Raw genomic sequence first — 16576 nt, 5'->3', positions numbered from 1 at the left:
TTTGAAAATACCTGTTGGATTATTCTGCTGTTTTTAATTGCAGCATTATTGGTTTATCATCAGTTTAATGAGTTACTTGATAGGTAACAGCAGATTTTGCTGAATTTTGTTGCTTTTCTCTCATTTAGATTAAAAGCTCCTAATGGATGGATTTCCCCTTCATTTAGAGGGTTTCAGTCTCCATGTGCTATAGGTTTCTTGCATGGTTAAAGTTAGAGCAGTATTACATCTTGTAGTAAGAATCCTCCTAGCACTACAAATTGCAGTATGAGAACACATGCCTGTGAAGAGGAGAAAATAAACAGATAATTCATAACAGAAAGATGGACTGGAGGTATAGCTGGAAAGACCAAAGTTGGTCTTGACACCCTAAATCTGCTGTCTTCTACTTTGTTGAAGAATGTTCCTGAGCTTCCAGACACTGCAGAACACTCTCGAACTGACCTCTCCCGTGACCTGGCAGCCTTGCATGAGATCTGTGTGGCACACTCAGATGAACTCCGGACACTAAGCAATGAACGAGGAGTGATGCAGGTGAGTTAACACAAAGAAATCACAGGTAGGGGTGCTGTGTCCTGAGTTACTCCTCAATACTGGAATTCATTTGTGGTATTTCTGTTGCAATATGACTGATACTGTATTTCACCAGGAGGTTGTTAGCACTGAAGGAAATACTTAATCCATAGTTTTGTTCCGTCATGCAACAAAACCAACTAGGTTGGGGTGGTTTTTTTAAATTTCTAATGGAAGCGTTAAACTAACAAAATTACAGTAATTTCACAAATACAAGCCGCAGCAATTTGACAGAAATTTTGGTGGAAACCCGGAAGTGCAGCTAATACTCAGGGGCGGCTAATATGTGAATAATTTTCTGACATTTACAACCCCAGACGTGCCAGCCAGGGCGCCAAGCCAAGCACCTGCCAGTAAAAGCCGGCATTTCGCGATTGTTACAAAGCATTACTCTGTTGCCCTGGCTCCCTGCAGGCAGCATGGGGGGTGGGGAGAGAGGCAGGAGAGCTCTCTTCTTCCCTTCTCTGCTGCAGCCCGGGGGAGAGACGGGGGGACCCCGTGCCGCCATTGCCACGGCTCGGGGAGGAGGTGGGGACCCCGTGCCGCCATTGCCGCGGCTCGGGGAGGAGGAAGAGGGGGCCCACGCCGCCATTGCTGCGGCTCGGGGAGGAGGGGGGGAGCCCGCGCTGCCATTGCCGTGGCTCGGGGAGGAGGGGGGGAGCCCGTGCCACCATTGCCACGGCTCGGGGGGGGGGGGGGGAGCTGCGCTGCCATTACCGCGGCTCGGGGAGGAGGTGGGGACCCCGTGCCGCCATTGCCGCGGCTCGGGGAGGAGGAAGAGGGGGCCCACGCCGCCATTGCTGCGGCTCGGGGAGGAGGGGGGGAGCCCGCGCTGCCATTGCCGTGGCGCGGGGAGGAGGGGGGGAGCCCGTGCCACCATTGCCACGGCTCGGGGGGGGGGGGGGGAGCTGCGCTGCCATTACCGCGGCTCGGGGAGGGGGGGCTCTGCCCCCACCCTCCGCCGCCGTGGCGGGAGCAGAGGGTGCTCCCCGTGCCCGGCCGGTGCCGTGGCGTGAGCGGGGCGCGCTCTCTGTGCCCAGCCGCGGTGGGAGCGGGGCCAGGGTGAGCGAACCCAGAGGCGGCGGCCAGCCCTGAGCAGCACCACCGAGCTGGGCCACCTGGCCCCGTCAGCAGCCCCTAGCGGGCCGAGCCTGCACAGCCTTAGTTGAGCCAGTAAACCCCGCGCCATGCCGCGATTCTGTTAGTATTTGGCAACTTTATTGCACACGGGTCCTCGCTGCGAACGAGAGAGCGGCTTATACTCAGGTGTGGCTTATTTATGGACAAAGAACGAAATATTTGCCAACACCCAGAGATGCGGCTTATACTCAGTGCGGCTTGTATTCGTGAATTTACTGAATTTACTGAATTCGTGAATACTGTCTCCTGGGTCTTAGTTTTCAGATCTGGATTTTTTTTCAATTGATAACCAAATTCGCTTTCTTTAGCTTTCTATTAATACCGCATTTCTGCTTCCTAGTTTGCCAGTACAGCGGTATGCTTGGCAAACTCTCCTGGCAAGCTGTAAGTGTGTAGCTGTGCACTTCCTCAGCCTTCCTGTTGACCACAAAGAAGCAAGAAGATCCATAGGAGGAGAGGCAAAGTCCGTAACATTTTAAGACTACCCTTACTAGCTAGGGAATCAGTCATTTTCTCTTTTTAGTAATATATTTAAACTACTGAGTTGCGGGTCTCATAGGCTGATGCTGAAAATATGCTGCTCAGGGAGGCCTTTTCTGTCTCCAGTAGCTAACGTAGTTTCACTGACTCACTCTCTTTTCACAGCATGTTCTTAAGAAGCTTTTGGCCATTACTGAACTGCTACAACAAAAACAAAATCAGTATTCGGTGTCTAACAACATCAGGTAGCAGCCCTCTAGCTGAATTCTGCATGGATCCAACATGCCCAACATGGCAACTCTCACCAGTATCACTATCTTCTTGCTCTTGCCAAAAATAGCACACCCTGTCACATTCTCAGTGATGTGTGAACTATGCAAAAACAAAACAAAGATCCTGTTGGTGAATGATTCTACCAGCAGCTTTTTTTAAGCTATCTGTGTGGGACATTTGCACTTTTTTTTTCCCCACTTGGAAACAATGAAATTTCACAACCTCTGAGCCTTGGTGTACAAGTTCACCTTCTACAGAGAAAATGCTGTGACTGTGTCTAGGACATTGAAATTTTCAGCATCTCTGATTGCCAAAGTGTTTGCTGTCTGACTGGAAAAGAATTTTATCAACTGACATGAGAAGAAAGGTGTTGTTCTGACAACCACCTATAACTGGATAACATTTCTTACTGTAATTTCTGACTGGTTACAATAATTACGACTTTTGACTGTTTTAACCACTTTTAACTTGTATTTACAATTTCCAGAATTTGATGTTATGGTAGGAACAACCTTTACTGTACACTTTTTATACCATGCTGTTTCACTTGCTGGAATGATGTTGAAAGAGAATATGCAGAACGGGTCTCGTCAGCTTTATTTTTTTGATGTACCACTGATTCAGTCTGAATAGTTCTTCCATCAAGAACTGTATATCCAGATAAATCACAATGCTTTTGTAAAATGTTTACAACAGTAAATAATTTGAATTCAGCAAATTTATTGATCATTATATCAGACATGCATGCATTCATTAAACCATTTTATAAAATAGGTATTGTTTGGTCTTTTTTTGTACTGTAAGTCTACCATAATTATTATTAGTGAAAAGTAAGTTTTTATAATAAATCAAGCTGCATATCTCAAACTCTATGGAAATTGGCTTACTCTGGCTGCTATGGTAATTTTTCAGTGTCTGCAATGGTGATGTACTTTGAAGTGTTCAAACTGTGTCACTTTTTGAGCATGAGTCCTCAGACAGCATTACCTTGTCCCTATGCCTTAATTTGTACATCATTGGGTGAGAAAGTAGATGTTAAAACATCTTGGGTAGGTTGAGATTTAATAAAAAGAAGTTCTTCCCTTTGAGTAGGGGGAGACACTGATAGAGTGCCAGAGAAGCCAGGGATGCCCTAGTCTTGGGAAGTGTTGAAGGGCATGTTGGATGAGGCTTGGAGCAACCTTGTCTAGTAGAAGGTGTCCCTGCCCATCACACTGCCATAAACTGTTTAAAAAATTAAATAGTAAAATGTACTGTTGATTTAGAGGGTATATTTAATCATCACCATGTGTTACAGTCTAGGCAGTGATAGGGAATAAAAGGATTCACTGACAAGACTAATGAGATAACCACTTAAATAAGTCTATCATACAAAAACTGTTGTAAACATTTACAATACCTATAGTGTTTTTCCTGTCTATCAGAACTGCCAAATCACTGTCACATAAAATCAGAGAGTTTGCTTTTGCATCTTTGTTGTAGTATTATAGTGGCTCTTGCTGAATTGCCCTGGTCTCCAGCTGGAACAGCTTCTGGAAGGTGAGAGCTCCCAGATGTCACATGTATAGCACCGGGAAAACACATGCTCTTCCCTAGTGACAATACACCTGTTTGCAAGACCTTGTTACTAGAGAAGTCTTTTCTTAGATTGTCCCATAACCTTGTCATGCCAGTATCAAACTGCATCTCAGAAGAGTAAGTAATTAAGTTTTCATTTTGTCCTACTTAGATCTTTAACAGAGTGTATAAAAGGGATTATTTTGTGGATTTAGTTGCTTTGGTATAGGCATGGTAAAAATACACACTGGAAGACAGAGCTGCCTACCTAATTTACTTGTTACACACAAAATACAGCAAAGAGAATGAAACTAGGGAGCACCCAAAGCTACATCTAAGGTGTGTGTATTATAGAACACTAACAATGTATGAAAAGGAAATAAATCAGCTAATGCTCTTAACACTACACTGCAACCACATCAAACTGTTTCTGAACCAAAAACAAGGGCCAGATTTCTTGAAGCAAATCTTGCTGGTATTGGACCTGTAATGGATGAGTGTTTAATAGAACCACAACTTATTCTTTTATGAAAATAAAAGGCTTTACTGCCAGGGTAAGAACTAACAGCATTAAGAGCTTATGACACATAATAAGGAACCTGGGGCAGGTAGAGTCACACCTGACACCAGAGAGTAGTTCCTCCAGTGGTTGAAGTCCATCTTCCTTCAAAGTAATGCTGAATCCACAAGATCGTCATCAGTCCACTCTTCCTAGAGGAAGGGAAAAACACAACACCTTGAGCAAAATGTGTGTGTAGTGAGTTCCTTACGGTCTGGATTTAAGAAATTACAGAGAGATTCCATGAACAGAAGACTAAAAAAATATTTTTAAATTGGGGCAAGTCAGGCCTTTAATTTTAAAGCTAGTTATCCATACCTATGCTTAGTCACAGGCACAGAGTCATGTTAGCAGCCCCTTTTTAGCACCTGACATAAAGAAACATGAGCTTTATGTTGGATAATTATGTAGAGATTTCCAAAACGGCTCATACTGCACCTTCTACTACTGTCTTGTGCTTTTCATGGCTTTGGCAACTGAGTCACACCTGTGGTCAGCCATTGCCTTGTATGTTTTTTCTATCATTTCAAACTGATGATCTCACCATACCACTTCTGGCTTTCTTACTGATACTAACCTTCAGCCGCAAACAATTAAATCCAGGAGCATCTTAGAAATAGATCAGAATTGACTGTGGACTTGCAGACTACAGTCTAAGATAATTATAGGATTAATGAAGCCATGTTTGCACACTCTGGAAGCTTTTAAAAAGTTAAGAACACTTTCTCCTTTATGTCCTGGTCAGCTCAGATCTGCTCTTTCATGTGATGATTATTCAGAAGTAAAATTACACAACAAGTGAAGAGTTTTCCAAGTGCCTGTTTTATGGAGTTGCCAATTTCATTTGAAGACTGGCATTTGGATAAAAACTAATCAAAAGTTTTTGCAGCAATAAAATTATAAATTAAGTTCAAGTCCCACATATTGTTAGAACATACTTTCAATGCCGATTTTATTATAATCTTGTTCAAATATTTTTTTAGATTTTGACACTACAGCATCAACCTACTATAATAATCTCCAATAGCAAATAACACAAATCTTGTCTTTTATCTTCAGATTTTGATAGGTGACCTGCATCAAATGTTAGCACGTTTTTCCAAATGCCACACTTAGTGTGTCTTAGACTATCAGTATTCAGTGTCTTTAGTATCATGATCAGTCCAGTTAAGAAATGTTCTTTACCTCTGCCAGCATGGACTCTCTCCCATTTCCTGTCCACATTACAAACAAAACTCTGGAAGGTGTTCAACTCAGATGTGAAGGACAACCTTAATATTGTTTTTATTTTTTGAGTCACCCTTGTCAGTTTATCCCCACCTTATTGATACCTGGTCTTAAAATGCAAAGTACTAGCTACCCGTCTGTAATTCATGCAGCCTTGTAAACAAATGTTCTGACATAACTTTAGTCCAACACTCCCACTGCTTTGAGCAAGAAACCAAATAAAGTAAATAAAAACTTTCAAAGCACAAGAAACAGCAGGAAGCATGGTCTGCACAGGCAAGTATGAAATCTGGCTCATTTAAAGTGGGAAAAAAAAAGTTGAAAAAGGTTCAGTCTGAGCAACAAGTAAAATTATGTTACAGATGCGCAAATTTATCTTAGTAGCTGTGGCACTTTGGTCACGGCATTAAGAATAAAAAAAAAACAGGAAAAACTTGTACAACAGGTTTACTGACCTCATCCATTTTACATTTCTTTGTGACATATTCATCATCTTCATAACCTTTCCTCTTCTTTCTAGCACAGAAGAAAACTGAAATGCTTAGGTATTTTTCTAAGTTAAAACTCTTTATTTGACCCCAGGATTACATTACGGACGTGCCTGTTCCATAAAAAAAAATAGCAAAGCCTTGGCATGCAGCTTGCTGTAAATTCAGGGTGCATATTGAAATGAAATGGGCAGAATAGAAAAACCAGGAAGTCTTTGCCATCCACATAGTTCTTAAGAAATATTAAGCCTTTATAACATTCTTGTTTTAATCACCTGATTTTACAACCCTTAGTTCTCATTACATACAACATTAAGTGGTCACACCTTAGAAGCCACCCTGTATTCCAGTTTTGTGTTATAAAATTATCAGCTTGCCATTCAAATCAGCACAACAGTACCTATTCATGTATTACTGAAAGCAGTATTTTGAGTCTTCAGTCTCAGCTTCAGTAGATACAGCAAGCAGACAAACACTGTGTAACATTTAAGGATTTTCATTTTCCATCACTCACACAGGTAAGAAGATGAAGTTTAACACATCCAAGATATACTTACATATTTGCATGAAATGAAAGGTCCAAGCTGTGACACTTCTCTAACTTCTGTTTTAGAGCAGCAACCTCTTCAGGCCTCGGCAGTTCATATTTTCTAATGAGATTTTTCATGCCTAAAATGGCAACAACACAGCTGTAAGCTGTGATAATATCCAGATATATATATACATATATATAGAGATAATTTCTGCTCTGCCTTCTTGGGTTGGGTCTACATGGCAAGATGTTGGTACTGAGGGGCCTACAGGGGTGGTTTCTATGAGAAGCTGCTAGAGGGTTCCCCCAGGCACAACAGAGACAGTGCCAGATGGCTCCAAGATGTATCCACCACTGGCCAAGGAAAAGCCTATTAAATAACAGTGGATGTGCATCTGTGATAACAGATTTGAAGGAAAAAAATGCAAACTCTGGTGGCAACACTAATGGCTGCTGGAAAGAGGAATGAGAATACATGATAACACCTACACCCTACATCTACCAGGGTCAGTGTGGAAGATGAGGAAGGAAGTGCTCCAGGCACTGGAACAGATTCCCCTGCACCATATGGTACAGACCATGGTGAAGCAGCTGCGCCCCTGCATGGAGGTCAACAGGAGCGTGGAGTAAGCAGATGCACCTGGCAGCCTGTAGAGGAGGTGACTTAGAAGCAGGTGGATGTGCCCAAAGGAGGCTGTGACCCTTTGGAATACCATGCTACGTAGGGAAGAGGAACCCAGGTTTGCTGGCAAGATTTGTGACCCCATGGGAGATCTGCACTGAAGCAGTCTATTCCTGAAGGGCTGCATACCATGTAATGAACCCACATTAAAGCAGTTCATGAACAACTGTAGCATGTGGGAAGGACTCATGTAAAAATTTGTAGAGGACTGTTTCTAGTGTGGGGAGGGACCCCACATTGCAGCAGGGGAATAATGTGAGGAGGAAGGAGCAATAGAAACATATGGTAAACTGACTACAGTCCCCCTGCACTGAAGGGAGACAATTCAGGAGTGAATTTAGAAAGTGAATCCAGAAAGATGGGAGGGGTGGGGGAAAGGTCTTTTTAAGATTGGGATTTTACTTCTAATTACCCTACTCTGATTTGATTGGTGATTAATTTCCCCCAGTTGTGTCTGTTTTGCCCATGACAGTGACTGGTGAATGACCTCTCTCTGCCCTTTTTGTAGCCCATAAACTTGTTATTTTCTTTTCTCTGCCCTGCCTAGCTAGGGAGGTCAGTGATAGGTGGCTTTGGTGGTCACTTGGCATCAAGCTGGGGTCAACCCACCACACATGTGAATCACACAACCCTATCCAGTCTCCAATGTGGCCAAGTATTGTTTATGTCTCATAGTCAGGCTCGAGCCAACAGTTCATCCCTACCTCCCTAATGTAACTACAGTGCAAAAAGTCCCCAGCAGCACCAACTACAAATTTCCTTAAGGCAGAGTTCACATTACTCTGCTAACAAGCTTCAAAATACACAGGTATTTTTTCCAATCAACACTGCCCCTGCTGTCCTAAAAAAAACAAACAAAATAAATCAGTTCTAGTCTTTATAAAATGCAAATTAAATTTACGAGTTTTTTTCTCTGCTGCCAGTACTCTGTAGAAGTCATTTACAAATGCTTGAAAAATCTCCTTCCAACCATCTTATGTTTACAGAAGAGCTGCCTTTGGGCTAAAGCTACCATCCGCAATAACAGAAGTGAAGAGTAAGTGATCCCAGCATTCCTTTCCATCTCAGCAATGGAAGTCTGAAGACTAGATTTGTTAGACGACAAGAAAGTAAAGGACATCTTAAGTTTTATAAAATAAAGGTAAATTGAATTTGTAGACCCTGGTTACTTGCATAGTGCATTCACTGCTCATGTCAGCGAGCCCAATTTCACCACTCCTATCTGAAGTGCGCACATTAGTATAATGCATTCCATAACTGATTACTTTCTGGGAATTTGATATCACATCCTTTTAATTTAAATACAAAAAGGTAACCATCAGTGTACTACACTGCTTTTAGCTTAGCTAAACATGGTAATATTCTTAATATTTGTAAAATATATACACACACACATAGGTATTTCTCACACTAGTAAAGCTAAGCATCTTCTGAAACTTAGCTGCAAAATAGGTGTGCAGTTCCGGCATATCACATTAATAATTTACCTTACAAAAGGTATCTTCAGGTGGTAGTAGTTATATGCAGGCTTTGCCTGAAGCTATAATGTTTAAGATATAGTGACTTAAAAAGCAATTTAGTTCTGTCATACAGAAATCATTATCTAGTTCTCAAAATAGATTTCTCACCTTTGAATCAGTGGCTAGCACTTAACTGACTCTAGCACTTAAGTACTGAAAGCATCAGGCAGGTCCTCTGCCTGTTAATATAAACAAATTAATTAATTTGGTTAATTTATTTTTTCATTTTGTCTCTCGTTTCCCCTTCCATCCACATGCTGGGTAATTCATTCTACTGTCTGCAGTTTACTTATGCATGCCTTAAGGTGAAAAGAACCATTTGAAGCACACCTTTCTATCTAAAGCTTTTGTAATTTGGAAAAAGATGGCTTTTCCTCCTTTCAAGATATTCTTTATCATACTTTTCCAATGTTTACTTACATTTCATGTCATCTAGTAATCTGGATAAGGTTGATCTGTTTTCTTTCAGTGTAAGACTTTCTGATAAATAGCTGCAAAGAGACATGGAAGAATAAATTTTTAAAGTGTCATAATAATTTGTCACAATTACTGTGAGTTAATAAAAAGTGTATTATTTATTACTAACATCCCCTGGAGCTTTATCATTAGATAAGTAAAGAACTCCTTGTTTTAAGCTTTTCATTTAAGTGCTATAAAGTGACAAAAAAAACAAATCTGTCACACTAAGAAGGTGACAAAAATATTCCTCCAGCCACTTAGAAATAACACTGCCAAATTAGACATTTCTAAGCCTCAGGAAGCTAAGTGAAATTAATTTTAAGATTCTATAACACCATGACACTATTGTACAATATGCCCACAGGACAAACAAACGCTACAGTGGTTTTCAGATTAACCAACACCAGAGCTTGCAACACAGGCCTGCTGCTTCTGGCAGCTGAAAGCTATTACTAAATACTGTCTTGCATGAGCCTGTGGGTTCCTTCCTCTTCCCGATGAGACCAAACTTCTCTTAAGTAATAACACTAATGCACATTGCCTGGATAAGGACATGAGCAATCCTCCTCATCAACACCCACAACAACCAAGGAGTTCTATCTCTTGCCCCATGACAGCAACAGGTTTTCCAATTCCCATGTGTTCTGTACCACCTCTGCAGCTGCACACAGGTCCACAGACCATCGGCTGCACCATCAGCTTCTTTCATGTCTGGCAGCAAAAACTCACATCAAACAGTAAATAACAAGGTTACAACAACTGTACGCTGCAGACAGGTAACAAAGACTTGAATTCTTCCTGAATGTACAAAGTTTAGACACATTGAATGACGCATTATCTACAAATTATTTTAATTATTTTTGCAAGCATGGTTTTTTGAATTTTGGCACTAGCAGTACAGAATGCAGATCTAGGAATAAGTTCAAGTTTCAAGTTAAAGTAAGCACCTGAATGTTTTTACACAAATCTGAGAAGACAATGAATCCTGCAGACAATACTCTCAACACTCCTTTTTTTTAGAACTAGAGAGATTTAGAACAGATTGAAGATTTTATTTCAGAAGAACTTTTTGGATTTAGAGCAGGTGTTCAATCCAGATACAAAATGCTCACAGGCAGTGGCATGGTATCATAACATGGCAGGTACAGCTTCTTAAAGCAACCACCTCAGCTGTTCATCTGAAGAAAAGTATATGTTTTGTCCATAAGAGAACTAAATCAAACAAACTACACATTTCAGTGAAGGTACCAAAGTGTTTGATAACACCTGTGCAAACACCAGTGGCAAGGACACAGAAGAGAAAGAAAAGATTGATTTAAAGCAACACCTTAGCCCTGGTTCATATCCATGGAAACTGAACAGTTGCAGCAGCCAAATACAGCACGTTACAGCATGCCCATTAGCTGTCAGTTCAGTGTAATTTCAGTTGACTTTCAGTTTCCAACACATTTCTACCTTCTTCCCTGTGTAACCCTTAAATTGAGTCTGAAAATCATATGCTGTTTTAATTAAGGCAAAGTCATCAGGGGCTTTTTTTAACTTCTTCCGAAGGAATACAAAAACCAGACAGCAACCTACGGCTTTCATCACCTACTTGTGAGAATGAACAGTACCACTACCATTCTAAAACATAAGAGACAAGTGCTATCAATCAGTAAATACACAATTCTAGTAGTTAAGAAGGTCTAGAGCAAAACAATTTTATACAAGAAGTGAATAAACTGCTTAAAACACGCATAAAGGAAAGAAATACTACCTTTCCATATTAATTCCTGCTCTTGAGCCACTAGACAATATGGCAGTGAGAGCGATCTGTGAGGGTGTAAAGAGTAGATATGCATCTGTCAGAGCCACTCGGTTAAGAAAGTCATCAGCTGTTTTTCTCAACACTTCAGGATTTTCCAGCACTGGATAGCGAGTCTAAAAAGTAATTGTTTAGGAAAATAAGCAGCTGTTCGTCATTCCTGTTCATGAGCTCAGAACACAATTCAACAGTATTTTATAAAGCTAAAACACAGCAGACTATATTTTATTCCAAAAATATCCTAAATAACTTAAAGACCTTAAAGACTACAAGTAAAACAACTATCTTTCAGGTATTTGTCTCACTATAGAAATTAGATCTTTTAACACAAAAGAAAGATCAAAAGGCACAAAAGGAAGTAAAGTTTTTTAAGACAATGTGTAACAGACTTTTATTACTTTACTACACAGAGCACATAGCATATTGGAGAGTTTTACCTTAATATCAATTAGAAATCCCTCAAATGGCCTGTATGGATTATGGATGATGAGATGGAAGTTCAGTTGCTGAATAAGAAGCAGTTCATATTCCAATATTTGTTCAAGAGCTTTTTCCTGTCCAAGAGGACTTTCTCGAAGGTTACCAACAAACTGTGCACTGGATACATTAAATTCATCTACTTTACAGGCCAAAAATGCACATGTTAGCCTTGAGGAGGGAAAAAACCAGAAAAGCAAACAATTGACACATGCAACATCCATTCTCCTACAAGAATTCTGCTCACAAAATTTGTGTGTATTTAAAACAACATGTTCTGAACACAGCAAAAGGATAGTGAAACTGACCATATTTTGTCTTTATTCCTACTTAAGCTCTCAGATTTTCTTTCATTCTTTCTTGGTTTTTTCAGTCTTTATAAATATAAAGATCATTTCTCTAATATTCTATTTGATAGAGTAACTGAAGAAGGGTTGATAACTCACATTATTATCCGCGGATGATGTTCCATCACTGAGTTATTGAGGTAAAAACGTTTGAAATACATGCAAGCTGTTCCCTAAATAGAAAAAAAATGGGGAGGGGAAAAAATAAAAATGGATTAAGAAAAAAATAAATTAGTATATTAAAAAAACCCCACAAAACAGGCAAGTTTTGATATTTACTACAAGCACGCGTGATCACTGAGGCACTAAGACATATATAGCCATTTTATGTCATTAAATATTTCAAAGTCTTTCTTTTTGCCTGCAAGAACTCTACACCACGACTGTCATACCAAATAATTTTTTTTTCATTTTTAGACATGTTTTGGAAGACAATGCTTAAAAATTCAACAGTATCTTTATGAAAAGAAAAAAAAATTAGTATTAAAATGTAATTTAAAAATAAAAGGCTGAAAAAAATCATCCTGTAAGCTACAAGCAATCCTAACCATTTGACTTTTTACATCACTAAATTCTGCAGCATGTTTATCAGCATGAAAGCTAATGCTTTCCAAAATGAGTGTCTGCAGGGGCTACTTCTGGCTTCACAGAACATGCCTAGCACTAACTGCCATCTTTCAAAGGCATCCTCAAGCATGGCACACTTTACCATACCTGCTAGAAAAAGGGAGGACTAACAAGGGACAGTGTAAATCATACATCTTAATAGCTTAGAGAGAGGCACAATTTCACTCCATTTTTCAGCCCTAAGACTGCACTTCTCCCTTCTGAAATATGCTTTCCTACATTCAAGACAAGTAAGTTCAAGGTAATTTTGTTCTTCTTTGTACGTTAATATTTTACCAGTACATGATTTAATATAATTGCCAGTACATAATTTTGTGGTCAGAGAAGCATTAATGCTGGAGAAACATCTGAATGACAGGCCAAATTTGGGACCGTCTCCTTTAACTACTAGATTGTTTCATGGTGTCATCAAACATTATCACCAAACATCTACAACTATTTTGTTTCTACTCTTTGCTAAAGCGAAACAAAACTATTCAGTAACCCCAGCAAGTTTAAGAGCCACAGGCGAAAACGAAACAAAAAAAGACACAAAGCGGCCACAGACTGCAGTGCTAGCAGAGAGAAAAGAGGTCTTAAAGACATCCGCGTTCTCAAGAACAATCCAAGCAAGCAGTAAGCAAAGGAATAAGGGGGGCGGAGGCTGCGGCTCCGTCCTCGCCTCGCTTACCACTACGGACCGCGGCATCGCGGGCTTGAACGCGGCGCAGAAGTCTAGCATCCTCTTCTCGTAGTACTTGCATAGTGCCAGCTCCTCGTGCGGCTCCAGCAGCACCGGGTCGCCCTGCGGCACCTTGGGAAAAGCAAAGCTGTGCCTGAGTTCGCCGCGGTTTGCACCCTGCCGCTCCGCTCCGTCCCGCAACCTCTACGGCCCCGCGCACCTTTCCACTGGCCGCCGCCCTGGCCCGGGCCCGGCGGTTCCCCTCAGCGCGGCGCCGCGCCAGCTCCTCCTCGCTGCGGAAAGTCCAATGCCGACGCTGCGTGCTGCTGTGGAACATGGCTCTGCAACAGGGCCGCACCGCGCGCGGCACGCCGGGAGCTACCTCCGCGGGCGGGGCGGACCTGGTACACTCCCTGGTGCCAGAGGTTTCCGTTTCCTTTCCCAAACTGCTTCTAAAGGAAGGACTCTGGCGAAAGAGGGTGTCTTAAACTTTTGCAGAATAGCAGTACTCTCGTGTTTATCTTTCGGTTTTATTCATGTAAACTTGCAAGTTTACATTGCATTTGTGCAGCCTCACCTGGAGTGCTGGGGGCAGTTTTGGGCAACACAGTATAAGTCATTGAACTATTAAAGAACATCCAAAGGAGGGCCACGAGGATGATGAAGGGTCTAGAGGGAAAGGCGTATGACGAGTGGCTGAGGTCTGTACAGCCTGGATAAGAGGAGACTGGAGGGAGACCTCAATGCAGTTACAGTTTCCTCATGTCAGGAAAATTAATTCACAAACACTAGAGGTTTATGTCCAAAAAGGAGAGAGAGGAGGCCCTTTTGCTTTATTCGAATAAAGGGAAAGGCCATGGGGCATTTCCCTGGGGTCTCTCAGATTTTTGGAAGACGGAGCTGATGTGCGGAAAGCACTCTATAACTCACAGAAATAAGTTATAAGAGTAGGTATGTATTTATTCAGCGCTGGGTGCATGGGGGATTGCTCCTCCAAAAGCATGCACACCTTTGGCGACCTGCGCCTCGCCTTTTATTCTCTACAAACTAGGAATATACAATTCGCCTAATACATATTCATTGCCTATCCCCGCTTCATATGGAAATTAGTTTCACGCCTCTTTGCGACTGCGCATTATTCCTTTTTGGGTCGCTCTGGTGGTCTTGGGGGTCTTTAGATGAAGTAAAGTAGTCTTCCTCCCAGTTTGAACTTTTCACCTTGTATTCTTGCGCATGCTCTCTTCTTAGTCCTTTGGTCAATTTCCAGACTTAGATATCAGTTTTCTCTTCCCAGGGACCCCCTCATCCTGTGGGTCTTTGTTCTTCTATTTTAATCTGCCAACTTCATCCTGCAGCTTGGCTGCTCTTCCTGTTTTGCAAGCACCATGAATTATAGCTGACACTATAGTTTCGTCAGTCCCCTTTTCAATCAAAATCTTTCTAAATATTTAATTCTTAAATCTGAATTTCTCTATTTCACAGCCTCCTTTTTATCCAATTTTCCCGGCCGCATTTCTCTCTCTCTTTCCCCATTGGCTGAGGTACTTGAGAGGCACAGACTTCCTGGAATGCTTGATACCTAAAATTTCCCTCTAATGTATAACCCTCCCTTTTAATTTTTAATTCTTACGGAATTCATAGTTTTCCCCCCCATTGTTTCTTTCATCTTCCTATACCCGGTTTCATTTCTACAGTTTGTTTTTAAAGGCAAATGTCTTTTTCCATTCATCAATCAGTGCAATCAATCCCATTGTTTCTTCTATCTCTCAGTGCTAGTCTTATCTACCAGCAGACCCACAGTTTGTTTGTAAAGACAATCCAGCATTCCTCTCACTCATGAGGGAAGAGGAGAGGCAGGCACTTTGCTCTATGGTGCTCAGAGACAGGACTCGACTAAATGGCATGAAGTTAAGTCAGGAGAGGTTTAGGTTGGATATCGTGAAAAAGTTTTTGACCCACAGGGAAGTGGTCACATCACCAAGCCTGGTGGCTTCAAGAAGTGTTTGGACAATGCTCACAGGCCCATGCTGTGATTCTTGGGGTGTCCTGTGCAGGCCAGGAACTAGACTCGATGATTGTGGTGGGTCTCTGCCAAGTCAGCATATTATGTGATTCTGCTCCCTTAGGTTCCCTCAGTAGTCTCTTGCTCTCCCCAGGTAACTGTTATATATAAAATGCAATTAGGCTTTTAAGGAAGCAGCATTTCATAGCCTCCGTGCTTCAGCTGGAAATTTTAGATATTACAGTAATTTCACGATTACAAGCTGCACCGATTATAAGCCATATTTCCGGTGTGTCAGCAACATTGATGTCTTTGTCAACAGACAAGCCGCACCCAATTATTAGCCACACTTTTGTTCGCGGTGAACTTTCACAAAGTCGTCATTTAGTAACAGAATCACGGGATTGCCAGGGCTTACTGGCAGGTGCTGACCTTGGAAACATTATTTCCAAGTGAAAAAAGACACAGACCATAGCTGCGGCAGCGTACCCTGCAAGTTTTATTTAAAAGCCGAAAAATACACGAACAATAGTGTGGTCATTTTGCGAGCATTCCCAACAGATCCGTGTTGCCTTTAAACAGCTGCTCAGCCGCATGGGTGAGCAGCCGAACTCTGAGCGGAGCCGCTCCTCCATGCCGGCACAGCCACCCCGCTCATCTGCGCAAGCACAGCCACACCCCCTCCGCGTGAGCCCAGCATCTCCCCTCCTCTGCGTGAGCCCAGCACCCCACCCCTCCACGTGAGCCCAGCCAGCTGCGCAGCCGCAAAAGACTGAGAACACTTTAAAAAATACTGAGAAATATCACACACTTTTATTAAACTTTTAAACAGCTTCATTTTTCACTCATCAGCCGCTTCATCAGCGGCTTCATCTTCCATGAAATCTTTGAACTCTTCATCCTCCATATCGGAAATCAGCAGTTGGGCTATGGGGGCATCCAGCAAACCTGAACCAGTATCGCCCATATCTTCACCATCAGAGTTACCACTTTCGGTACTCTCGATGGCATTGCTGGTCAGTCCAGGAATGATGTCAGCTTTGGCGAACCCTCGGATGATAGTTGTAGTAGTTACTTTACCCCAGGCATCCAGTATCCACTTGCAGACTGTAGCGTAACTTGCTCTGCACAGCCTCCCAGTGTTGCTGTAGGAATGCTCACCTTCCAC

At 41.9% G+C, this 16576-nt stretch overlaps 2 protein-coding genes across 3 annotated transcripts in view; one reads left to right on the top strand and one right to left on the bottom strand.

Moving 5' to 3' along the window:
* RASA1 (RAS p21 protein activator 1) overlaps nt 1-3239 on the top strand; it is a 75020-nt gene extending 71781 nt beyond the window's left edge. Inside the window, exons 24-25 of the mRNA XM_033086903.2 lie at nt 400-534; nt 2359-3239. Of these exons, the coding sequence (XP_032942794.1) occupies nt 400-534; nt 2359-2442 (219 nt within the window). The 3' untranslated portion in view covers nt 2443-3239. The remainder of the gene's footprint in view (nt 1-399; nt 535-2358) is intronic.
* CCNH (cyclin H) lies at nt 3167-13774 on the bottom strand. Of its 2 annotated transcripts, XM_033086904.2 has the most exons (9): nt 13627-13773; nt 13416-13538; nt 12218-12291; nt 11732-11942; nt 11247-11410; nt 9452-9522; nt 6855-6966; nt 6265-6325; nt 3167-4734 (listed from the first exon to the last, which is right to left on the bottom strand). In XM_033086904.2, the coding sequence occupies exons 1-9, from the start codon at nt 13741-13743 to the stop codon at nt 4690-4692; spliced, it is 978 nt and encodes a 325-aa protein (XP_032942795.1). In that variant the 5' UTR covers nt 13744-13773; the 3' UTR covers nt 3167-4689. The 2 variants fall into 2 exon arrangements, with proteins under 2 accessions (XP_032942795.1, XP_032942796.1); XM_033086905.2 differs by lacking the exon at nt 6265-6325 and having other exon boundaries at nt 13627-13774.
* Nucleotides 13775-16576: the final 2802 nt, after the last annotated feature.

Source organism: Catharus ustulatus, unplaced genomic scaffold (assembly GCF_009819885.2).
Source record: "Catharus ustulatus isolate bCatUst1 unplaced genomic scaffold, bCatUst1.pri.v2 scaffold_68_arrow_ctg1, whole genome shotgun sequence".
Taxonomy (NCBI): Eukaryota; Metazoa; Chordata; class Aves; order Passeriformes; family Turdidae; genus Catharus; species Catharus ustulatus.
This window is presented reverse-complemented; position numbering and strand designations above follow the sequence as displayed.